This window comes from Necator americanus, chromosome III (assembly GCF_031761385.1).
Source record: "Necator americanus strain Aroian chromosome III, whole genome shotgun sequence".
NCBI lineage: Eukaryota > Metazoa > Nematoda > Chromadorea > Rhabditida > Ancylostomatidae > Necator > Necator americanus.
Window position 1 is genome coordinate 21,517,416 of NC_087373.1, and position 24,721 is coordinate 21,542,136.

The 24,721-nt window shown below is 43.7% G+C and overlaps 5 protein-coding genes across 9 annotated transcripts in view; 1 reads left to right on the plus strand and 4 right to left on the minus strand.

Annotated features, from left to right (window-relative positions):
- Positions 1-952: 952 nt before the first annotated feature.
- On the plus strand, positions 953-14,971 carry RB195_010402 (uncharacterized protein; the record flags this gene model as incomplete). 3 transcript variants are annotated; one of them, XM_064191383.1, is made up of 11 exons in its annotated part: positions 953-1,027; positions 3,077-3,187; positions 3,263-3,382; positions 3,560-3,673; positions 8,569-8,688; positions 9,445-9,525; positions 9,607-9,696; positions 13,563-13,676; positions 13,758-13,832; positions 13,886-14,020; positions 14,894-14,971. In XM_064191383.1, the coding sequence occupies 11 exons, from the start codon at positions 953-955 to the stop codon at positions 14,969-14,971; spliced, it is 1,113 nt and encodes a 370-aa protein (XP_064048966.1). The 3 variants fall into 3 exon arrangements, with proteins under 3 accessions (XP_064048966.1, XP_064048967.1, XP_064048970.1); XM_064191385.1 differs by lacking the exons at positions 953-1,027; positions 3,077-3,187; positions 3,263-3,382; positions 3,560-3,673 and adding an exon at positions 7,827-7,913; XM_064191384.1 differs by lacking the exons at positions 8,569-8,688; positions 9,445-9,525; positions 9,607-9,696; ... (2 more) ...; positions 13,886-14,020; positions 14,894-14,971 and adding an exon at positions 4,369-4,635.
- On the minus strand, positions 5,068-5,442 carry RB195_010403 (uncharacterized protein; the record flags this gene model as incomplete). Its single annotated transcript, XM_064191386.1, has 1 exon — positions 5,068-5,442. The coding sequence occupies one exon, from the start codon at positions 5,440-5,442 to the stop codon at positions 5,068-5,070; it is 375 nt and encodes a 124-aa protein (XP_064048968.1).
- Positions 5,500-7,483, minus strand: RB195_010404 (uncharacterized protein; the record flags this gene model as incomplete). Its single annotated transcript, XM_064191387.1, has 4 exons — positions 5,500-5,994; positions 6,104-6,334; positions 6,436-7,258; positions 7,461-7,483. The coding sequence occupies 4 exons, from the start codon at positions 7,481-7,483 to the stop codon at positions 5,500-5,502; spliced, it is 1,572 nt and encodes a 523-aa protein (XP_064048969.1).
- A 4,045-nt stretch (positions 14,972-19,016) lies between the features above and the next one.
- RB195_010405 (uncharacterized protein) lies at positions 19,017-19,508 on the minus strand (the record flags this gene model as incomplete). Its single annotated transcript, XM_064191388.1, has 1 exon — positions 19,017-19,508. The coding sequence occupies one exon, from the start codon at positions 19,506-19,508 to the stop codon at positions 19,017-19,019; it is 492 nt and encodes a 163-aa protein (XP_064048971.1).
- A 29-nt stretch (positions 19,509-19,537) lies between these two features.
- The window catches only part of RB195_010406 (uncharacterized protein), a gene marked incomplete at both ends in the record, with an annotated part of 34,400 nt that continues 29,216 nt past the window's right edge, over positions 19,538-24,721 (minus strand). Inside the window, 4 exons of one of the 3 annotated variants that reach the window (XM_064191392.1) lie at positions 19,809-20,529; positions 21,135-21,507; positions 21,757-21,891; positions 24,250-24,424. In XM_064191392.1, coding sequence (XP_064048973.1) covers positions 19,809-20,529; positions 21,135-21,507; positions 21,757-21,891; positions 24,250-24,424 — 1,404 coding nt within the window. Of the gene's footprint in view, positions 20,530-21,127; positions 21,508-21,756; positions 21,892-24,249; positions 24,425-24,662; positions 24,672-24,721 lie in introns of those variants that run through there. The other 2 variants (XM_064191390.1, XM_064191389.1) reach the window with 2 other exon arrangements.

Consider the following 24,721-nt stretch of genomic DNA (forward strand, 5'->3'; position numbering starts at 1 on the left):
TTTCCTCTCGTTTTTGAGTTGAATTCAGGAAAAGGAAAAGAAAAATAAAGGAAAAGGCCAGATTGTTTAATCAGAAATTTTCATTATCACCAGTGGCACGGCGCATTATCATGGGAAAGAACCAACGGAAGGTAGTCCGCGACTTTTCTTCTTCTTAGGGATCTCCGCTCAAGGAGTGGCATTGACTGCTTCGTCAATTGGTGATTTAAAGGCAGCAATTAACGGGAAAGAGTTGTTTTCTTTTCTTGTTTGTTCTTTTTGTGGTTCCAAGAAATCCATTTTCGCCAAAGTAAACGTCGAATTAATGAATTTTCGCTGGTTTAGGAGTAATGCAAAATGTTCATTTTCACGTCCTAGCTAGTTTTCACCAAATGCTCTCTATTTGCTCTCGCAAGTGCGACGCGGCTAACTTCAGCTGATAACGAATCGATATACATAGATCCGCCATAACGATAATCCGCGCTGCTTTTTGTCAGCCACGCTCACTTTAATCTCCGACGGAGAACCTTGTATGAGAGAGGGAAAACGACGTTTCTTTTCCGTAATCGGTCATAATGGAGTTTCAGGAAAGATTCTTAAGAGGAAACAGATTACGAATTTCATCGTAATCTGTTTCCTCTTAAGAATCTTCCCCCTGATGATCGTGAGTGCCGCCATCAAATGTTATCTCTCATTGCTGACCGACAGTGCGCTACTTTTTTGTGTAAGATGACGCGTAATCACCAACTGCTGGCCCCGCACGGTTAAAGAAAGTCTCGTAGCTAGCTTCAGAGATCACACAAGCTTTAGAGGATAATTTTGAGTGAAGTAGTATTTACGCACAGAACAATGAGCACTAAAGAGAGGTGGGATGCCAGTTACTTTTAGGGCTGTAAAAATAGAAAACATTCCTATCACTCACAAGGAGCTCACAGCAACGTTTCACTTTTACAAGAAGGCTTCCTTGTGTGGTATGTCATCGGAGGAAGATGATGAGATCCTACCAAAAGATGGAGAGGAGCTGAAAACCTGGAAAGACAAATACACGGTAGGAGCTGTTTCAAATAATAGTTGAAAGCAAAGCAACGCCGGCGGACGCTCGCCCACCGGCGTCGGATTGGTCCACCGGCGCCAGATACCTGTAGAAGGAGGTGGGACGGGTCCACCGGCGTTGCACTAGCGTGCCGACGCTAGATACCTACAGAAGGGGGTGCGACGGGTCCACCGGCGCCAGATACCTATAGAAGGGGGTGGGTTTATCAACGTTGAAAGGTAGTGGAAGCTTACTTTTCAACGGGGATTATATACAGTGAGTATTGACACAATGCAGTTGCAATGAAGTCTACTTCAGTGACAAGGAAACACGTTGCAGAAGCATAAAACATGTTACGACTACATTCTACATCGAGTAGTTCATGGAAATACCCCAACTCGAGAATATTCCATAAATAAACGATTAAATCTAGAACATCTTGACGCATGTAAAAACCGCTTCTTTTGAATGAAAGATGATATACACGGGTTGAACATCACTACTTAAAGGCATCACCCCACAAATCTGGAGTTGTACGGATTTCCGGTGGAGTATTCGCATATGAGATTGTAGATTATTGAGAGAAGGGTGATTCTGTTCATTTCTTCCTAATTGTCGTAGAAAACGGCCCGGAAGATACGGCTTCGAGCGTTCCAGCGCACTATTTTCTACAAGGAGTTTGATTGGAGCGTGCCAGCCCCCTGCACGCGCCGCGTCTTCCGTGCCGTTTTTTTACGGCAATTAGGAAGAAATGGACGGAATCACCCCCTCTTCATAATCTACTATCCTGTATACGAATACTCCACCTGAAATCCGTACCACCTAGATTCGTGGGGTGATGCCTTTAGGAGCGGCATAGCACGAAATTGACGATGATGGGATCTCTCAGAGGTGTGTGTCTGTCACGAAATTCGAAAAGGGGGTGCGACGGGTCCACCGGGGTCGCATTGGTGCGCCGGCGCCAGATACTTATAAAAGGGGGTGCGAAGGGTCCCGCAGCGTCGGATTGGAGCGCAATAAATTAGTGTGCATGACGCAAAAGGTAAATGGTTGCAGCCGTTTCATAGCCGTAACCACTTAGCGCTTTGCTCTTCACCTTTATGACTACTCCCGTGTGCCTATTTCCTTCTTCTTTCGCCTCAAGTTTGTAGCATGCCGTTCTCAGAAACTGGCTGCTTAAATAGTAGCAAGATGTTTATGTGATTTGACGTGGAACGTTATCTTTATCAGTAGAATGATGTCTTTCACGTTATTTTATGTTAGAACATCATTCTGTGATAACTATTGGGAGAAATCAGGAGGAATAGCCCTCCGAGTAATGCTTTCAAATTGTATCTGTATTATTCTGGCATCGAAGGAGTGTTTGTAGCTGATGGTCTTTTACATTTTACAATTGTATTTGTAACGGAATATTTTACAAATGTAGAATTGACGCGTTTGGAAGGAAAACTCCGCAACCTTCCGCCTTAATTTATAATATAAAGAAGAGAAGGAAAGCGTTGTTAAAAAAAAACACAAATCTAATTTTACAGAAAACACCATTACTATTAACTTTCATTGATCAGTGAAGGGGAGCGAAGCTAAAATCACCGAAAGTCTGAAGTCCGGCTTTAGCCGGACATTCAGATTGGTGTATAGTATAATGTATAGCAGTAATATATTATGTTGTACAACAGCCCAGACATGCTTTGGAATTTGAATGCAAAGAATAAACTCACCCTCGCTGTCAATGAAAACAGTTTTGATAATGATATTTCACAATGAAAGGTAAAGGATAAAGTCACTGGTATGTGAATCCACTTGGGATGCTCAAACGCGTTTTACTGGAATTCGTAATCGTTGAAGTTTTGGAAAGCGTGTTGGCCTATACAACGACTTGCGGAGGCCAGCCGATTGTGTTTTTATCCTCCCAAACAAGTCTGGTACCAATTTATCGACCTCGGAGGGATAAAGGGTTTGGTTTGCACTAGAGCTGATTCGAACCATCGACCCGGGTGGCTACAGCGGTCCTCTGACCGACTGCACTACACCCGCCTCACTTCACAATGATAAAGGCTATTTCAGGTTGTGAAGCTACTAGGGAAAGGTGGCTATGGTGCTGTGTATAAAGTAGTTCGTAAGAGTGACAACAAACCATTTGCAGTGAAATGTGAGAAACTATCAGCAAGAAAGAAGGTAAGCGGGATAGAAGGAGCCAGGTGTCCCACTTCAAAATTCTGGCTGTCGTGAAAGTTAGCGCTCCTCTTTTAGGTGCTTCCAATGGACTGTCGTGTTTTGCGTGGTGCTCAAATAATAAAAAGCTGCCATTTTTGTACAATAGAGGATCGAGGAAAAATAGAAAATCGTTTTATATTTCTTGTCATGAAGCTTGTGAGCTGCTGAAACCGCTTCCTTTTTTAGTTTCACTTTTGCCTCAAAAAAAAGAAAATGCCAAAAATATTAAAAATATTATTATTAACAAATCACTAGAAACAATTCTTTGTTCCAATGTTGCTACTCAAGTGGTTCTGGTGATGCAGCAGAGCATAATCTCTCTTCTATTTGCAGATTGGAAGGAATTTATGGGACCTGCGTGTTGAACGAGAGAGCATGCGATTCACTCTCAACACTTCATTGAAAGCTGCAGAACAATGCTTAATCTGCATCGAGGAGCTACATAGGGTGAATTTCAAGATAACCTTCATAGTAGGGATCTTTTTGGACAATTACATGTGCTTGCATGCTTGTTTGTGTGAGGATGGAATACTGAAGTAATAATGGTGATCGCGGACACCTTCGACTTACTACTGAAGCTTTGCAAAACTGCGACTGATGTTAGAGTTCCGTGAACTTGTAGGCGAGATGCTGGAGCCGCATATCGGTTCCATTACCTCTTATATATATATATATATATATATATATATATATATATATATATATATATATATATATCATATCCTAGAAGTTTTTGAACAAGAGGACATGCTTGCTTTGCTTGACAAACTGCAAAATGAACAGAAAGATTTGAATTTTTATTTGATGTCACGGAGACAGCACTGTAGAGAATATACCTACAATGATCAGTTGGAAATGTACAATGGCGTGGAGACAGTGGAAGGCAATGCACGGACTCTATGTACTGAGCGTAAATGGTGTATCCTGGAGCGTCCACAACACTGAGCTGAGCTCAAGCAGAATCCTCTCGGTTTCGTGAACGCGATAGCGTAGCTTGTTTTGGGATCGAGGTGGTGCTATTGGCAGTGGAGTCATCTGAAGATGGAGGCCTATGCAACGGAATCTGTAGTCAGAAACCTGATGAGTCTGGAGCAGAGGATACACACACAGATCCAGAGCGAAAACGAACTTTAACATTAAAGGCAATGTGTCACGAAATTGACGTAGCACGGAAACCACAGGGAACTCGTAGAGTTGTGGGTTGGAGAACCCAGTGTGGCTCCGCTCAACTTCTCCTAATCGTAGTGGAAAACGACGGGGAAGATGAAGATCTTTTCTACGAGGAAAGGTGGAAAACCTCTGTGCACGCGCCTCATCCAGCAGGGAGCGGTCGAAAATCAGTGATGCTTCCTCCCCAGCCTATTCAAGTAAAACCAATGATGCACCCGTGGGAACCAGACTGTTTGTAGGAGGGTGTGTTCAATGTACTTCGTAGGAACATGCATCGTTCCCACGCCTTTTTTGGACGTTTAGGGGAAGTTGACCAGGGTCACGCTGGGTTCCGTGATCTACATTTACAACCCACACTCCACAGGTTCCCTGGAATTTCCGTGCTACGTCGATTTCATTATACCCCGCCTTTAACATTCTCCATTTCGATTGAGCAAAAGGCTGTGAAAATGTGTGGACGTGAACGAAGCTCGCTTGATGGTGTGGCAAGGAACCAGAGCGCATCCAGAGCAGAAGAAAAGATTAAAATTTGGCAGTTTTCTGTGTATTATGCGATTTAGTACGTTTGGAGATGTCCACTCCTTTGAAAATTATGAGTATGCGAAGTCTATGTAAGATTTTATAGAACCACTGCAATGACTTACTTACTTGACTTAATCGGTGGGCTGATGTCATCGCCTGACGCGATTACCCGCATCTTCGCCGAGGTGTGCCGTCCTTGAACACAGCTCTGCCCAACCTTCTCGATCTTCTCCGAGAGCTTGCACAGAATCAATCCATTCGTCGCTATTCCATATTCTGCGAAACCTTACGTCTCGTCTGAACTGCCTATCCACGCCGAGCGTCCTCAGGTCCTCTTTCACCACCTCAGTCCAGAACTTCCGTTTTCGGCCAGGTGGCTTCTTCCAGCTCGAACCCGACGAACTCCTCAGAACTCGTTGAACAAGGCGATCTGCCGGTCTCCTTAAGATATGACCAAAGAAGCGAAGATTTACTTTAGCCACTTTCGATGGCGGTGCAAGATGTCGATGTCTTCCACGTGTCATCCGCCGGTATACCACATCAATTTCTGCGTAAAGATCTTCATTGTGACATACCCTAGGTCAAAAGTAGCTAAGTAGCCGTCTAAGCTGCTTTCGTTCCGTGCAGTCAAGCCTCTCCATAATCGTTGATGCTGCTGCCCAAGTCTTTGATCCGTACATCATGATGGGGCGAATTGCGGATAGGTAGACTCGCAGCTTGACTTCGTTGGTGATGGGGGTCGACCACAGACATTTCGTTAAGGAGTTAAATACAGAAGTGGCCTTAGCGCATCTTTGCTGAACATCTCTCTCGTAGCTGCCGTTGTTCTTCAGCATACAGCCCAGGTAACAGAACTCATCGACGAGTTCTATCGGTTGTCCGTCCACCCTGATTCCCGTTCGAGGTCTCGAAGAGATCCACATCTGCTTGCATTTATCAGGGCGTAGGCGTAGTCCGTAGGCTGCAGCCAGCTTCGATACAAGGTTGACAACATGCTGAAGTTTCGTACTGCTTTCCGCGAATATAACAACATCGTCGGCGTACTCGAGGTCAGTCAAGGGGGCACCCTGATGGTGCTAAGACAATGTCGGCAGGACACTTGTCAACTGTTCTTCGCATAATTTCGTCGATTGCGAAATTGAACAGGAAAGGTCCTGCCACTGCCCCTTGTCTTAATCCAGTTACCACTTCGAACGGTGTTGTACATCCGGCTGGTGTTCGAACTGCAGCAGTTGTTCGTTGATTCATGTCATCAAGCAAGCGAACGAACTTTCCTGGTACTCCGTCGGCGCGGGGCGTGTTGAGAAGACGGTCTCGGTGAGGAGAGTCGAACGCGGCTTCAAAGTCCAGAAACGCTAGTTGCATTGGCTTCGAATACCGCAGCCAGATTTCGATCACTTTCCTGACGATGAACACCTGGTCAATCGTAAATCGGCCAGGACGAAAGCCAGCTTGCTCGTCGCGCTTGTTTCTTCGCGATGTTTAATGAGTCAGTCCAGGATAATGCGCTCCAATACCTTGTACATAACACGAAGCAAAGAGATTCCTAGATAATCCCTGGGGTCCGTGACGGATAACTTCTTGTGGAGGGGGATTATAATAGCGTGTCTCCACGCTTCAGGTATCCTTTCGTTTATCTTTTCATTTATATTGAACGGATTTGTCATCTCACGGATCCCAGACGGAGGAAGATATTTTAGCACTTCTGCGCTAATCCCGTCGTCTCCACCAGATTTTCCATTCTTCGTTTTTTGAATACAGACCAGGACCTCCGACTCGGTCAATGGCTTCTCGTTAACCACATATGTCGGTCTATGAACATGTTCGAGTTCAGGAGCTGACGGTGCTAGCCGGTTCAGCAAGGTCTTGAAGTGTTCCTTCCAAATTGGAAGGGTTGCTTCACCGACAGCTACCTCATTGGCAATGTTGAGAACAAGGGAACATCTTTTCATTTTGCCGCTATACTGTTTTAGTAGAGCATAGGCTTTCCGCGGGTTCCTGTCCTCCCACGCCTCCTCAAACTCCATCGCTCTTGACGTCCACTCGTTATCGCGGTCTTGTTGCAGTTGACGACGCAGCTTCCTTCTAAAACGCTTTTTCTGGTTGAAGTCACCAGCGCTGCGCGCGACACATTCAGAATTGTATGTGGATTTTGTTTCCGCAGATGCAAAGGCAAACTTCTTCCGCGGCAATAGAACCGGGAGCGTTTCCCTTGCAGCGTCCTGGATGCACTGTGCGAAGGAATCCGCATCGCTAAGCTTCTTCCTGGCCCGTACTCCAACATGAATAGACACACGTTGGCGGAATTTAGTTCTGCATTCATCGTCTTTCAGACCACCACTGCAATACTTTCAATTATATTCATTTTACAATGCATTGTGCAATTACGACAGATGTAGAAGCGGTATATTTGAGCTTTAGTAAAGGTTGTATTCAACAGCCAGAACTAAAGCAATTTTGTTTTGAATTTCATATTAACGTAAACGTAAACGTCATATTATTATTAACGAGTATATTCTGGCGGGTTCAGCATGCAACAGACTGAGATGAAACGTTAACCATCATAAACTGTTATCCAGGTCAGGCACAGCTAAATTCGCTGAGAATAAACCAGTTCAAGAGCAGCAGTTGTTGAACCTCCAGTTTTACTGCTGTGATCACATCCACGTGTAGATTGGCGCTAATAGAATTTTACGCAGTACACTAAGTCCACTAAACTAATAGCGCAGTTGAACAGCATATGTTGTAGTCTTGGTTTACAGCTGTGACCATGAATCCAAAGTAGCAGAATATTTCCCCTACGGTTATTGTTTTGTTTAAAACGTGTAAAAACATCGGCTTCTAGCTAAACTTGTCCATAAGGGGCGGTTTGGTTACCGATGCCCCGCTCACGTTCAGTGGAAAGAATATGTCCGAGTGCTACAGCTATTTATATCTAGCTCGGGAAATTGACATAACCAGTCGCCCAACCGAACTGTGCAGAAGAAAACGAGCGGTTTGGGGAACACACAGCAGTATCGAGAATGTAGCGAGGAAAACCTAGAATATCCGGCTGTGTCCTCACCTATTTCACACAATCGTTCCTCTTACCTTAATCGACGCTTCGGAAACCTGGGCGTTTCGCAGAGCAGGAAAATGAGCTCAGCGTCATCTAACGTTCAAATGAAATGATGGTGCTAAAAGTGTCTCGCTTCACGGGATTGAAAAGAGGACTCAAAGTTCAGTCCAAAGCCGAAGGTCGAAGATCAGATACCCTGCTACAAGGAAAGTAAAAGTGGAGGACACGTGATTGGTTTCAGCGACAATCGCTGGATCAGAGCTGTGAGCGACTGGATACCAAGCGATATCAAACGCAGAGCAAGAAAATCTACGATCTGATGTTAAGGCTAATTCACAAAGTCCTCCAAAGAAAAATGCTATACTCGTCAAATCCCTCACAAGCTGAGTAGCCGACGAACTACGAAAAAATAAGTGATACGGGTGTAATACTTGGGCTATGTCCTGTAGGATCCATGATCCGGCTTTTAGAAACTAACGCCTATTCATGATATGAATATGTCATATTAACTACAAAAGAAAACTTGTTATTTGGACATATATGTGATATAAATGTTGGAATAATCCTTCTGCTGCTTCACTTCCTAATTCAGCTGGGATTTCTCCATCGCGATATCAAGCCTGGAAACTTTGCTACTGGTCGACCAGACGCGAACGAACACCACATAATTTATATGCTCGATTTTGGACTTTGTAGGAAATTTCAGGAGAAGGTAAGGAGACAAAAGAACTTTATTGATTGGGGAGCTCTATTCTCTATTTCTACAGAGCTTTATTCTTGGGGAGATTATTGAGGAGCTTTATTCTCTATTTCTACAGCCTGCGAATACCGACAATAAAAAGATGTTGCACTGATGACAAATAACAGGGGTCATAAAATCCGCTATTCTGGAGAGGGTGACACAATTACCGCAAGCGGGTACTTCCAGACCACCATTGATCCATCTTAGAAACTGTTCTTAGAAGCATCTTGTTAGAGCTCTATCATTTATATCCATACAATATGGACTGAATGAGCTTGTGCATAGAGTTGATGTATCACGCACTGGGATTGGGATTGGGCCCGCAGTAAAAATCACCCAAACTACAGTTTGCACGCAAGGAATTGTATTGTGGATTAAATACAGTAAAAGCTTAAAGCTCGGTACCACTGCGCAAGCGGCTCTGCTCGAAGCGGTGTGGTCTAGCCCAAGTGTAAGGGTCGAAGGGCGACCTTTGGTAGCACCACTCATCGCTGCACTTCTGATCTCACCTCGAACCCAAACGCCATGCCGTGGTATAGCCGGGTCAAAAACGCGGCCGCTTAAGGAACTGCACCGAGCGTCAGGTCGTTTTGACCCGATTATACCATGCCTTGTTTGTGACAAAGTCACACACTTTCTGGTTGATCATGATGTGGCCTCGTAATTTGTCCAGGAATTAGACTAATGGAGATCTAGGTAGCAAGAAGCTTTATGTTTGTGTTTTAGGATAAGGATGTTCGTGTACCACGAGAAGTAGCCCCATTTAGAGGAACTACGAGATACGCACCCATAGCCGCGATGAAGCAAGTACGCCTTGTTGCACCCATGAATCGTTCATGAACGTTGAGCAACCGCTACACTGTTCTTAATCCACGTTCTATTGTTCAGATCGAGCAGTCACGAAAGGAGGACCTGGAGGGGTGGATGTACATGGTTGTTGAATGGACCTCAGGTGGACTTCCTTGGAGAAAATATAAGGTTTGCTACAATTAGCCCCAAGAGTGACGAAGACATATAAAAGCGATATTTCTAATCTTGTTAGTTTTAATTTTAGAGCCGTGGTAAGAGTCTGTTGCGACTGAATGGTGCATTGCTCAAAACCACCGTAGTACCACCAAGTCTTTCTTCCCTTTGAGCTCGACAAATTATTACCGGACTTATCTGTAAGGTTACATCAGCTGACTTCTACAGCTGACTGTGTAGGTCACACAACCTTTCATAAACCTCACCTGATTCCGAACGAAAGACAAATATTGGTGAATTTGAGTGGATTGATCAACAATTTAAAAGGATAAAAGTTACTAGCGTATCAATCCACTTGGGATGCGCCAACAGGTTTTACTGCAATTAATCGTTGAGGTTTTGGCCTGTGCAATGAATTGCGGGACCAGCCGATAATCAAGTCAGTGTTTTTATCTTCTATCTTTCATCCCTCCGCGGTCGATAAATTGGTACCAGACAAGTCTAGTACCAATTTATCGACCGCGGAGGGATGAAAGGCTTAATTGGCACTAGAGCAGCTTCGATCGTGATCAACGATTTATTTTTTATTATTTCCTTACCAGCGCTTTGACTTATTTCTTGTCACCACCTTCTTCAGCGCTGGTTCAAATGTTCTCTCGAGAGTTTAATTCGTCATTTTATCTCGATACTCCGCCTGTTTGATATACAGTTCAAGGTCATATCATGCTAATAACAGCTTAGAAGAGTATGGATCTGAGAGACTGCAAATTAGTGCTCTATATTATGCTGTAATGGCAAATGCTGGAACACCTCCTTCGGAGAAATTTTTGTGTAGCAGCTTGAATTAGAAGACCTTTACAATTTTAAAGCTTTCAAAGCAGCTGTCTTGAAAGTTTTCGCTCCCTATCAGTTCAAACAGGGATAACCAGCTTAATTTGAGCTTGACTTGCAATGACCAGAGATCCTTCTTTTTTCGTTTCTGGATTTTCATTCCTAGATTATTACAGCAATATAGATTTTGCGTCTCATTCGTTGCATGAAGAATGCGAGGAATCCTTTGGTTTTCGGTTCAAACTTGCATTTAGTCGCCAATGTCAGATCGTCTTTTTGGAGTTTTGATTTCGAAGTCTCCATATTTTCTTCATTGGAGACTTCCTAACGACTAATTCTGATGAATTCCAATTTATCCAGCTAAGTATCTCCGCATAAACAACACCATCCAATTTGTAACCGGTGAAAAATTTTTGATCTTACGTTTACTTTCACACCTTGAACGAGCAACAAACAGTTGTCAATGCAAAGAGATGTGTTTTAATGAAATCCCCACTTGTTTAATACTCTCTGCAGTTATTGCACAGCAATAGCGCACATTGAAAGTATAGTATTTCGTATGGGTAACCTTTCTAGGACACGATGAAGCAGCACAAATTTCGCTGGGCCATCTCAGACTTCTAACCGGTTAATGAGGAGACGCTTGAGTGATGTTCGTCAAAACTCTTGATAACGCACGGCACGCCGTAGCTGTTGAAAAACACATTCTGAAGATAGTGATTGAGCTAAGGACTCAGCATTCGCTAGTTACGGATAGGATAATCGTTCTGCAGAAATACCTAGTCTATGAGAAGTATCATAGCAAGGCTGTAATGTGAGGAGGATCCAATAAGGATACAATCTGTCACATCTTTCAAAACATGTGGAAATAGAGTAGTTGTTTTCATGCCGAATACAACCCCAAACAAAGTCGAGTATTCCGCAGTTCAATTCGGGTAGTCTCCATCGAGCCTAGGGAGAAAAAGATAAAGGATAAAGTTACTGGTGTTAATCAATCCGCTTGGGATGCGCCATCTCGTTCCCGTCAACTCAGAATCGTTTGAGTTTTACGAACGTGTAACTAGTCTATACAATGACCTGCGGTAGCTTGCCGATGTGTCAAGTCAGTCAGTCAGAAAACAGACAAAAATTAACAAAATCGATAAAACAGATATTTCTGCCAAGTGAATTACAATACTCTCGTGATACTACTCAGGAAGCGCATAAAAATTAACAATCGACAAAATTAATGTTTTCGCTCAAAATGATTACCATACTCAAACCTAGCGTATATTAAACCCAACTGTTGCGGCCCTGTTAAGTCTATGGAAGAAGTGAACGGATCAATAAATCGACAAAATCCACATTTTTGACGGAGTGGTTGCTACATACCTGTGTTCTCAGCGAATGTTAAAACTCTAGCTGGCAAGTCCCTACAACGTCTATACCGAGAACAGCCAAAAATCAATACAGCCGATACAGTATGTTAGCAGATCAATACTTCTTTGTCCAAATTTTCTGTGAGTCTGATCCACATCGATTTAAAGCTTAGAGAGTTATAAAGTGAACAGAAGCGCAAAACAAAAATCCATCACATCTTACTTGTATATAGTCCCTTTGTAGTTCAGTAGATAGTTCTTGTACCCAAAAAATGCCGAGTTATACCAAACCAGTCTGAGCGTCCGGCTAATATCGGACTTCAGACTTTCTGTGGTGTTTGCTTCGCTCACCTTCATTGATCAACGAAAATTAATATTAGTGCTATTAGTTCTATGAAATTGGACTTGTGTACCCAACAATCTTTCTTCCTTTTTTATATTATAACTAAAAGCAAAAAATTCCATAGTCTTCTTTCTAAACGCGTCAGTTCTGCATTTGGAGAACATTCGAGCTTCAGCTTCAAACACTCCTTATCAATATATTATAGACAAAATTTAAAAGTATCACTCGAAACATGGGTTTTCCTCCTGTTTTCCCGAAGCAGTTATCAAAGAATGATGTTTTGGCATAAAATAACATGAAAGACATCATCCTACTGACAAAGATAACGTCCCACGTCAGATCACATAAACATCTTGCTACAATTTAATCAGCCGTTTGCATGCGTGTTTCCACTTTCCACTGAGAACGGCATGCTACTAACTTGAGGCGAACGAAGAAGGAAATGGACACGCGGAGGAGTCATAAAGGTGAAAAGCAAAGCGCACAGTGGCCACGGCCATGAAACGGCTGCAACCATCTATCTTTTGCGTCATGCGCACGAGGTTATTGCGCACCAATCCGACGCTGCGGGACCCTTCGCACCCCCTTTTATAAGTATCTGGCGCCGGCGCACCAATGCGACCCCGGTGGACCCGTCGCACCCCCTTTTCGAATTTCGTGACACACACACACAGATGAGAGATCCCGTCATCGTCAATTTCGTGCTATGCCGCTCCTAAAGGCATCACCCCACGAATCTAGGTGGTACGGATTTCAGGTGGAGTATTCGTATACGGGATAGTAGATTATGAAGAAGGGGTGATTCCGTCCATTTCTTCCTAATTGCCGTAAAAAAACGGCACGGAAGACGCGGCGCGTGCAGGGGGCTGGCACGCTCCAATCAAACTCCTTGTAGAAAATAGTGCGCTGGAACGCTCGAAGCCGTATCTTCCGGGCCGTTTTCTACGACAATTAGGAAGAAATGAACAGAATCACCCTTCTCTCAATAATCTACAATCTCATATGCGAATACTCCACCGGAAATCCGTACAACTCCAGATTTGTGGGGTGATGCCTTTAAGTAGTGATGCTCAACCCGTGTATATCATCTTTCATTCAAAAGAAGCGGTTTTTACATGCGTCAAGATGTTCTAGATTTAATCGTTTATTTATGGAATATTCTCGAGTTGGGGTATTTCCATGAACTACTCGATGTAGAATGTAGTCGTAACATGTTTTATTGCTTCTGCAACGTGTTTCCTTGTCACTGAAGTAGACTTCATTGCAACTGCATTGTGTCAATACTCACTGTATATAATCCCCGTTAAAAAGTAAGCTTCCACTACCTTTCAACGTTGATAAACCCTCAGGCAGACAATCGGGAAGAAGTGTTAAAAATGAAGGAAGAGGTCCGAGATAAAGAAGACGCAATGACTATTTTCTTAAAAAATTGTCCGGAAAGAGAGTTCAAACGGATAATGAAGGTGTGCTACTTTCTTCTCAGAAATGCTGCTTTTTCTCCGACCCAACGACTACTATAGAATGACTAAATAATTTGTTTTTAGTATTTGTATGAGTTGACCTACTTCTCGATACCAGATTATAATTTCATCTATTATTGTATACAACACGCCTGTAAGGTAAGGATGTTGCAGATGTGAAAAACTTCGTCTTTTCTGTTGAATGTTTTCAGTCGAACAATATCAAGCCGACAGATCCACTAGACTGGGACATGGATCATGAATTCTCGGGACCGACTGGACCCCCTGGAAAGGGTAAGAGCGATATGAAGCTTGACGAGCACGATGAAGATTTCGATGGCGGAAAGGTAAGAACTAATTTTAACGAAAAAAATAAATCCGCCTTCTTAAATAGTTTTCGGCGATCAGGACAGCAATTGTGGAGACGCCGCTTCAGCTTTGGGTACGGGCATTATGGCATGTCAGCTAAAGCTGACATCTAGTTGTGCGCTGTTTATTGGCTACACTCTAACTTTGATCACTCTCAGGTCATTCAGTGATTGAACTATTATATGGATTCTTCTTGCATATTGCATGAATACCTACGTTGCTACCTACTCCCCAATTTCTCCCCGAAACGAAATGACTTGTAGTAGAATGTTAGAGAACAACAAGGATCAAGCAATTCTGAGATCGTCGGACGGCCACGTAGATGAGTGCGACGAACTCAAGCAGGAGTGACAATTTCTACTGCTATCCTGGTAGTTCACATCATGAGAGCTTGTGTCCGAGTAGCCTTCAACTTACACGATTAAGCAAGGGAAAAATTTCCAAGTATATTCGAAAATAATAAGCATACCAGTTGGAAGTTAAGTGCAAGTTTTGGATGAGATAACTGAAGCTTATAAATTGCTTACCGTTCTCAGAAAAGCAGAGAGACCGTTAGCCAAAAATACCCGTTTGATTCTTCCCCACTCCCATCCGGGTGGGGGAGTTAAGACCGTTGATAACTGCTTTACGCGGCTGCGTCGTAGCTACTGTCACCCTATCATCGCTGCTCTTGAGAGTTGTTGAGCTGATAATCCTCTATTTGTACTACGTATTGTTTGAAGCAAACAACAAAAAAATGTTCTTAAATATTTCACAAATGAGATGCGGAAGGAAATGTGGAAAATGAGACCAAAATGTTACAATGCGCAGCTAAAATATCCCAACGCATCATAATCGAAGCAGTTTTCCAGAAAGGAAACACCATTGTTAAGAACGAGAAAAGCCCTGTCAAGCAAACTTCGCGAAAAATCTCCGCACCTGCATCGTAATCCGGAACATCACATTGCCTTCATGCTAATATACTATCTGCATAACGAATTGACGCAAATATTTTGTGTCTGTGTGATTTATAAGTAATCACCAGAGATTAAATAAAGATTTTATTTTTAAGAGCAATTTAGTTTGGTATGAAATACACATGTTAGAATTGTTGTTGAATGATGTTGATGAATGAAAGATGTTAATGAGAAAAAATGTTGAAGAGTATCTGTAACTTATTTTTTGCATACGAACACCTCAAAGTAGTCAATTTCTTCACACACTGTTTTAGTCTTTTTAATCTGATACACATCGTTGTCTTTACACATTCTTAGAATTTCTCTTAAATCAGCCTAAATTGCCTAACAAATAAAATCAGCCATAAACCTAAACTTCGTGTAACGCCTTCGACCACTAATCTTTCTTGTAATTTTAAGGTACCTCATATTGGGTGAAAAATTTTAAACAAATAATTTATTAGTTTAAATATAACGTAAACTAGATTCGGAATAAGTTGCACAACCATATGAGTTTCAGTTGGAAACATATCTTTAAAAAACCATTTCAACCAAACTCAAGACAAATTTATGTATGCAAAAATAAGATTATGTTAAAAGTTTCTAATTACTGAGTATTAGCTGGAACATGTCGTTCATGTTGGCGACCGCTTGAACGTGCCGCGACTTGAGCGATAGCTGTAATCAACAAGGATATCACGAGTAATTATCACAAGTTCAACTTCATGCTGAGGTAGATTGTTGGCCTTGACTTAATCGGCTTCAAAAACTACTGCATTAGCCTTCCTCATTTGAGCAACATTTTCTCTCACTCCCAAAAAGTCGAGAAATAATCTTATATTGCATGCGTATTCCTTAGAATAAAAAAAAATCAATTAGCTTACCGTTAACGCCGTGGACGACTGATGGATCTTCAGTTCACTAAGCACAAAAATGTTGTTAGTGTATCTGATAGAGTGATAAAGGAGTTCTTGGCCATCCACATTTCTCCTTGCTACAGTCATTATGTTGTTCTGCTGGAGCTTGGTACAAATTGCATCTGAAGATTGATGAAGTAATGTTTATAAACGAATATGTTTTGCATCACTCCCTTTCCTTCGTATCTTCGATGTTTCACTTAGATAAGTGCAGCCGCAAAAAGCAATTATCAGAACGCCTCAATGTTGCATCCAAAGTCTTCTACATCATCCTAACGCCACGCTTTCAGATCTGTAGCTGCATCAACACAATGTAGAAATCAATACAATATCAATATCAATGCAAAGAATTTTTGTAAAATATTCAGCACAAACGTTCCTGATTCCAAAACACATACTTTTAATACAAGTCAACAGAAAAACGCAGTTCAAGTTTTACATCGTAACATTGCGCTCAAACTTTGGCATGCACTACAAATAATTACCACCTGATTACACGCTTAAAATAAACAGTTCAGCGTAAAGAGAGGTTGATTGTTTGCGAAATTGGTATTTCAAATTCATTCCAGTATCCGACCATCACATCGTCTTCAGATAGCTTGTAGCGCTCTGCAATTCGCATTGTCTCTAGTCTCAGTGAGGTTTTCTTTTTTTAAATTTACGATAGATAACTGATTGGAAACGTTCAAAGGTTGCAATTTTGAAGTAGAAGCAAGAGAGCGTAAAAATTAGGATAACTACTGCGAACGCATGAGTGCTATCCGAGAACGTTTTACTACAGATGTAAAGAGGTATGGGTTGAGATATGGGTCGTTTTTTTTTTCTCTTTAAACTTCAAAATGCACACAGAAATAAAATATTGGCTGAATATTGTACATTCTCTAATAGAGTATTTCTTTTTTCAGATCATTAAAGTGTGCCGAGCGGACAAGACGGGATATCTGCCTTTCGCATTTAGTCTAAGCGAAAAGGTCGCTGATGATGAGATTTGTTTATTGGACTACGAGAGGAAGCCGTTTGGAATCATGGGAGGGACAACAATGGAGACTATTTTATAGAATAATTTATTGTAAGTTCTTGTTTAAAGACATCACTCTACGAATCTGAGATGGTACGGTTTGAGGTGGAGTATTCGTATACGGGATCGTAGATTATGGGAAGGGTGGGGGGGAGAATCACTCTCCTCTCCATAATCTACTATCTTTTATAAGAGTACTCCACCTGAAATCTGCACCCCCTCAGATTCGCCGCGTCTGCGAACAAGACGATCAACTCAAACAATCAACAATACAACGGGCTCTCGCACGCTCCCTAGTGAAGACAGCCTGCTGTCGCGCGTTATTACGCGCCCCGCAGGGGGTGTGCGAAGTCCGTCCAGTGCCGTTTTTCTTTATAATTATGGAGAACATATCGTGGTGGTGCTCATACTAGTGAATTACAGCCCTAACTCTATTTATTCGTGGAGAGGTCCCAATACCCTGGATTTTGGAGTATATTGCCTCTAAATGCGAAGGAAGCCGTGTTGAAAATGCTCCATTTCATCCATTTCACACTAAATCTTTATGATCCAAAACAAATAAAACCAGAAAATCTTAAACAATCGCCAAGTAAAAATCGCCGATGCCACTTTTTACTTCCATGAGCACCATAAGTATAAAAAAAGTGTTCACGACTCATCCCTCAACTCAATGTTTGCAGAAAATGATTAGGAGATAAAAAAAGCTGCGCACCTAAAATTCAGAAAAAAAGTTATTTAGAGCGCTTGTTCGGATATTATATACCAGTCTGAACGTCCGGCTAAAGCCGGACTTCAGACTTTATGTGGTGTTCGCCCTGCCCGCCATCACCGATTAATGAAAATAAATTAGTAATAGTAACATTTTCTGTAAAATTAGAACTGTGTTTTTCTAACAACGTTTTCTTTCTTTTCTTAATAGAAATTTAGACCAAAGATTTCGTAGTATTCTTTGTAGACGCATCAGTTCAACATTTGGAGAACATTCAAACTTCACCCTTAAGCACTCCTCTGATACCAATGTAATATAGACACATCTTGGAATCATTACTCAAAGTATAGGTTTTCCTCCAGTTTCCCCTAACAGTTATCACAGAATGATGTTTCACATAAAATGAAGTGAACGATAACATCGTACTGATAAAGAAAACGTTCCACTTCAAATCACCCAATCTGTTTGCTACTATTTAAGCGGCCGGTTTCATTCGTGTTTTCACTTTGTGAAAAAGACACGTTAGCAATCTGAGGCAAACGTGCAAGGAAATGGATGACGCAGAGGATTCATAGAAGGGAAACGCAGCACGGGCAGCGGCCCCGGCTATGAAACGGTTGCAACGAATCATACACCTTTCGCGACATGCATACGAAATTAATGCGCGATGCTATTACACTATTACACACTACGCAGCAATCCCAAATCGTTGGATCCGCGTCACCCCGCTTTAGCGCCTTGAGACGTCGGCGCACGAATCCGACGCTGCGGGACCCGTCGCAACCCATTTTTCGAATTTCGTGACACACAACACACATACACGTGACAGAATAAGCCCGTTATTATATACCAGTCTGAACGTTACAACCCATTCCACAGGTATCTGGCACTGGCGCACCAATCCGACGCCAGTGGACCCGTCGTACCCCATATTATAGATATGGCACCGGCGCACCAATCCGACTCCAAGGGTCCCGTCGCACTCCCTTCTATAGCTATCTGGCGCCGGTGGATCCGTCGCACCCCGTTCTATAGCTATCTGGCGCTGGTGCACCAATCCGACGCCGCTAGACCCGTCGCAACTCACCTTTACCTTGATCATCTTGACTCCCGTTGATCTTCGAACTGCTCGAGCGGGCGCCAATAATTCTTCCATTTGTCCCGATCGTGTGCCAGAGTAGCCCAGTGGTTCCTCCTTTCGCGTGGGACACGAAGAGCTTATTTTTCTATTTCATATTTTTCTTTAAAGGACTTCGTGAAGAAATCTGACCATCGGGTCGGTGGTCTTCCAGTAGTGCGCTTAATATCGCTTAATATAATATCCCAGTCGCTCACGGCTCTGGTCCAACGGTTGTCGTTAAAGCGCATCACGTGTCCGGCCCACCTTATTTTACTTTACTTGGCAAACGCGGCGGCGTCTCTAATCTTCGATCGCTGACGTAGGAGAGGACTTCGAATCCCGTCCCTCACTTGCGTGAAACGGGATACTCCTAGCATCACTCTCTTCATTGCGCGTTCAATGACGCTCACCGCGTTTTCTTCCTGCTTGCGAAATGCCCAGGTTTCCGAAGCATAGGTCAAAGCAGGAAGTACGGTGGTATTGAAGAGCTGAGCACGGAGCCGGGTGTTCCTGGTCTTCTTCACTACATCCTCGATGCTCTTGTACGCTCCCCAAGCCACTCTTCTCCTCCTGCCCAGCTCGGGGGTCAGGTCGTTCATCATGTTCAATTCCCGACCCAGATAAACGTAGCTGGTGCATTCGGGTATGTTCGTTCCGTTGAAAGTGAATTGGACATCCGAGACCCATCCGTTCCGCATGAACATCGTCTTTTGTAGGTTCAGCTGAAGACCGATGCATCCACATGTTTCGTCGAATTCGGTCAGCATTCGTTCCGCTTGGCTGATGCTAGGTGTTATCAGTAATGGCGCAAATGGCGTAGCTGCCGACCATCAACCTTCACTCCCAGGTAGTCCCATTCCAACTTTCGCATTGCGTTCTCGAGGGTGGCTGTGAATATTTTGGGTGAAACTGTATCACCCTGTCGGACCCCCCTCTTCACGTCAATGCTGATGTTCTTGTAGAATGGCGAAATTCCGGTCGTGAAGTTACTGTACAACTCTCGAAGTACCTTTATGTACTGAGTAGGAACGCCTTGGTTGTCCAAGGCTTCCACGACCGCTTCCGTCTCAGCTGAGTCGAAGGCCTTCTTTAAGTCGATGAAGGTGAGACAGAGCGGCATCTTGTACTCTCGTGATGAGTTTCGAAACAGCGTGAATGTGGTCAATCGTGCTGAATCCTTTTCGAAACCCTGCTTCCTCGCATGGCTGTCCTTCATCCAAGACTTTTTCAAACCTATTAAGGATTACTCTTGTAAAGAGCTTGTAGATGACGGACAGTAGGCAGATTGGACGATAGTTGCCGATGTCATGTGGATCTCCCTTTTTATACAACAACACGGTCTTGCTGGTCTTACACTGCTTAGGAACCTTGCATTCCGACAGATAACGTGTAGAGAGACTCGCCAAGGTATTGATGAGTACTGACGGAAATCTCTTCAGGTGTTCTGGTCTTATTCTGTCGGGACTGGCTGCCGTACGATTTCTTACCGACATGATAGTATGTCGTATTTCGGACGGGAGAACATCTGGAATGACGTGTCCGTCTTCCCTCAGATGGTGAGGAGACAAGTGGACATGGCTGTCGAAGAGATCAGAGTAGAAGTCGTAGATGATTTTCTCCATCCCCCTTCTCGATGCAATGGCTGTTCCCTTTGGGTTCCGGAGAGCAGTCATCCTCGTCTTGCGACTGGCGAAGTCTCGACAGGCATAGCGGATGCTTTTCCCCGCCTCTGCGGCTTCAGCCAGCGCTTCTGCTCTTCTCTTTTTAAGGTCTTCCTTTATCGCCTCTCTGCAAAGCCTTGCGAGCTCGGACGTGAGTTCTTGGTTCCCTGCGGCTCGTGCTGCTCCACGCTGGCGTATCAGCTCAGGAGTTTCAAGAGACAGGCGCCTCTTGGTGGTTTTAAAATTCTCAGCCTTCTTCACACAGTCATGAAGGTTTTCAACAAGCCGGCCTTATTCCTCGTCGATGTTGTCCATTGCGGAATCTTTCCAAAAGCCGGCTAGTGTAGCGAAGAGATCCCAGTTGATGGTAGTCCTGGGATTTCTCTCTCTGAACTTGGCGGCTTTCTCTGCTCTCCTTGTGAAGGAAAATCTTCCTCGGACGAGGCGATGGTCCGATCCCGTATAGAACTTTGGTACAACAGCGACGTCCGTCAGGCAGAACCTTTTATTGACGATGATGTGGTCTATTTCATTACGGTACCCTCCACTGGGTGACTCCCACGTCCAGCGTAGAGAGGAGGGCTTCTGAAATTGCGAGTTCCCGCGGATGGTCTTAGTCGTCATGATGAACTCGGAAAACCTCTCTCTTTCCTCATTCCACTGAGGGCCGATGTGAAGCTCTTAAGGCGTTCTTCTAGGGCCAATTTTGGCGTTGAAATCGTCAATTATAACCTTGTAGAACGCATGATCTTCTCGGTAGAACTTCTCCAGGTCCATATAGAAAGCTTCGACTTCGTCTTCTTCGTAGTTGATGTTGGAGCGTAAGCGACGAAGATAGTCAAAGCTGGTGTTGGACCACATCTTCTCATCCGCAGACGGCCGATTCGAGTCGTAAGTTGTTCGAAACAGTCGATGTTCTTTACCACACTCGTGTTGACGAGGACGCCAACTCCATCAACACCTCTACTGTCGCATGTTCCTAAGAACAGTTCTTCTCCAGTTTCGGCGTTTAGAGGGTGACGTCGTCTCGTCTCGGTCAGTCCGATGACGTCGTACTTGATCTTCTTGGCTTGCATCATCAGATCTTCGATGGCCGCTTCCGATGCTGTGCGTACGTGCGTTATAAGTACAGATCGTCATCCTATTCCTTTTCCGTTTCAGTAGCCTTCATGACTCTTGCAACCCCGTCCTACCTGGCGCTACCGTGCCAGACTTTCCTCCGGAATCAGGAGACTCTTTTCTATTACTGTGTTTTGCATAAAAATTTTAAAACCCATGGGCAGGTTGCAAGCCTCTAGTCCCATGAGTTTCTGGGAGAACTTCCGTTCTCCCGGAGTGGACATGTGGAGCTTACTTGTTGGAGGCGACTCCAAACCGCCTCCCTTGCACCTCCGAGTCACTTGATTGCAGGCTTTTGGCCGGACCGACGCGCGGGATACAAGGATGTCATGAGTCAGTCCTGGCTCAGCAGAAACAGGGAGTCCATCCCCTGAATTCACCTGCATCTCTGGGCAAACACAAGGTCGCATTTGGTCCGCGATTAGCCCCTTATCCGCCACCCACGTAGACTCGCGACTAACCGGCTGTGATCCCTCTAGTGAGGGAGATCCGTGGCGTCGCAACTCATTTTATAGATATCTGACATCGGCGCACCAATCCGACGCCACAGGTCCCGTCGCTCCCGCTTCAAGAGGTATCTGGCGCCTGTGCACCAATCCGACGCCGTGGGACCCGTAGCACCCCATTTTATAGCTTTCTGGCTTCGAGGCAACAACTCGACGCTGATGGACCCGTCGCACCCCCTCTTTGAATTTCGTGACTGACACACACACAGATACACGTGACAGAATAAGCCCGTTATTATATACCAGTCTGAATGTCTGGCTAAAGCCGGACTTCAGACTTTCGGTGGTTTTAGCTTCGCTCCCCTTCACTGATCAATGAAAGTTGATAGTAATGGTGTTTTCTGTAAAATTAGAATTGTGTTTTTTTAACAACGCTTTCCTTCTCTTGTTTATATCATAAATTACGGATTAAAGATTACGGAGTTTTCCTTTTAAACTCGTCAATTCTACATTTGGAGAATATTCGACCATCAGCTACAAACACTCCTTCGATGCCAGAATAATATAGATACAATTTGAAAGGATTACTCGAAGTATGGGTATTCCTCCTGATTTCCCCCAATAGTTATCACAGAATGATGTTTTAACATAAAATGACGTGAAAGACATCATCCTACTGACAAAGATAACGTCCCACGTCAGATCACATAAACATCTTGCTACTGTTTAAGCAGCCGTTTGCATGCGTGTTTCCACTTTCTGAGAACGGCATGTTACAAACGTGAGGCGAACGAAGAAGGAAATATGCATACGGAGGAGTCATAAAGGTGAAAAGCAAAGCGCCCAGTGGTCAGTGGTTGCCCAGTATCTGGCGCAGGCACATCAATCCGACGCCGTTGGACCCGTCGCAGCCCCTTCTATAGGTATCTGGCGCCGGCGCACCAATCCGTCGCCAGTGGACCCATCGCTCTCCATATTATGGCTATCTGGCGCCGGTGGATTCGTCGCACTCCCTTCTATCGGTATCTGGCGCGGGCGCACCAATATGGCGCCGGTGGACCCGTTGCACTACATATTATAGCTGTCTGGCGCCGGCGCACCAATCCGACGCCGGTGGACCCGTCGCACCCCTTTGTATAGGTATCTGGCGCCGGTGGACCCGTCACATCCCCCTCTATAGGTATCTGGCGCCGGTGGACCCGTCACACCCTGTTCTATAAGTATCTGGCGCCGGTGGACCCGTCGCACCCCATTTTATAGCTTTCTAGCGTCGAGGCACCAACTCGACGCCGGTGGACCCGTCGCACCACCCTTTTTGAATTTCGTGACTGACACACACACACACACACGTGACAGAAAAAGCCGTTATTATATATCATGATTATGATCATGATCACGATAATATTTGGAGATTATTCTAGCCATGACTACTTCCGTGACAAAAATATTACTATGCCAACTGAAATACTGAATAGATTCGTGTTTGGTCCAAGAACGCAATAGTTATGTAATCGTTTCGAAAAATGATTTATTCGACTATATTGCCAGGAATGGTAATAAGATGAAATATCGTGCTATATTTTAACAGGCTTATTCTGTCACATGTGGGCGTGTGTGTCGGATTGGTGCGCCGGCGCCAGATACCTATAGGATGGGTTGTAACGGGTCCACCGGTGCCAGATAGCGACAAAATGGGTTCTGATGGGTCCACCGGCGTCGGATTGGTGTGCAATAACTTCGTGTGCATGACGCAAAGATAGATCGTTGCAGCCGTTTCATAGCCGTGGCCATTGGGCGCTTTGCTTTTCACTTTTATGACTCCTCCGTCCTTCTGTCTATTTCCTTCGTCGTTCGCCTCAAGTTCAAACTAGTATATATATATATATATATATATATATATATATATATATATATATATATATATATATATACAAGTTGTATAATGCTTAGAAAACTGTCAGGTGTGTGACAGTGAATTCGAAAGATAGATAACAAATAGATGGAGATATCTTTAAAACAGAACCAAATCTACACAGAACAACTAATCGTTCTACGAAAAGTCAATTTACCAAGTCCTTTAAAGGTCTTCGTTTCTTTTGCGATTAGAGGAGCAATGCCCATGTGCTGCATTGATGTCATTAAATAGCAGTTTAAACAAACTTACAAAACGAATGAAGGCTTCACCTGCTTATTAGACTCAACTATATAGAAAAATTATGCGCTTTATAAAGCAAAGTACTATATTGGGACTCAAATCTGAAAAAAGTCAAAAAGGCACTAACCAGCGTTTAGGTTCTGGGTATTCTGAATAGTGAATTGTTGTTCGTTTTGTTCGGGGATTTCCTTCCACATATCAAGGAACTCCCGTTTCTCCATCTGACCAGATTCGTGGAAGAATACCAGCAAAGGTACAATGCACGCAAAATAGAAGACATCCAAATCATTTTTGACCGCCACCTGTAACAATGAAAAAGTGCTTCCCTTCCACGTAAAACTGAAGCAACCACTGTTTGGAATCCCAATTTGACCTATACATCAAAGAGAATTTGAGGAAGTAGCATCTTCTTAACTTTCTTCTAAGATTTGCAGAAAAATAACATTTGCTACTGTCGCTGACAATGTCACGACAGCAACGAAGTGAAGCAAAAATGTAAATGTTTTAAACTTTGTATACACTACATCCTACAATACGTACATCAGGCATGTCATTCTGTGAAATGATTAGTCCTGTCCGATGCAAAGATCCAGTGTATG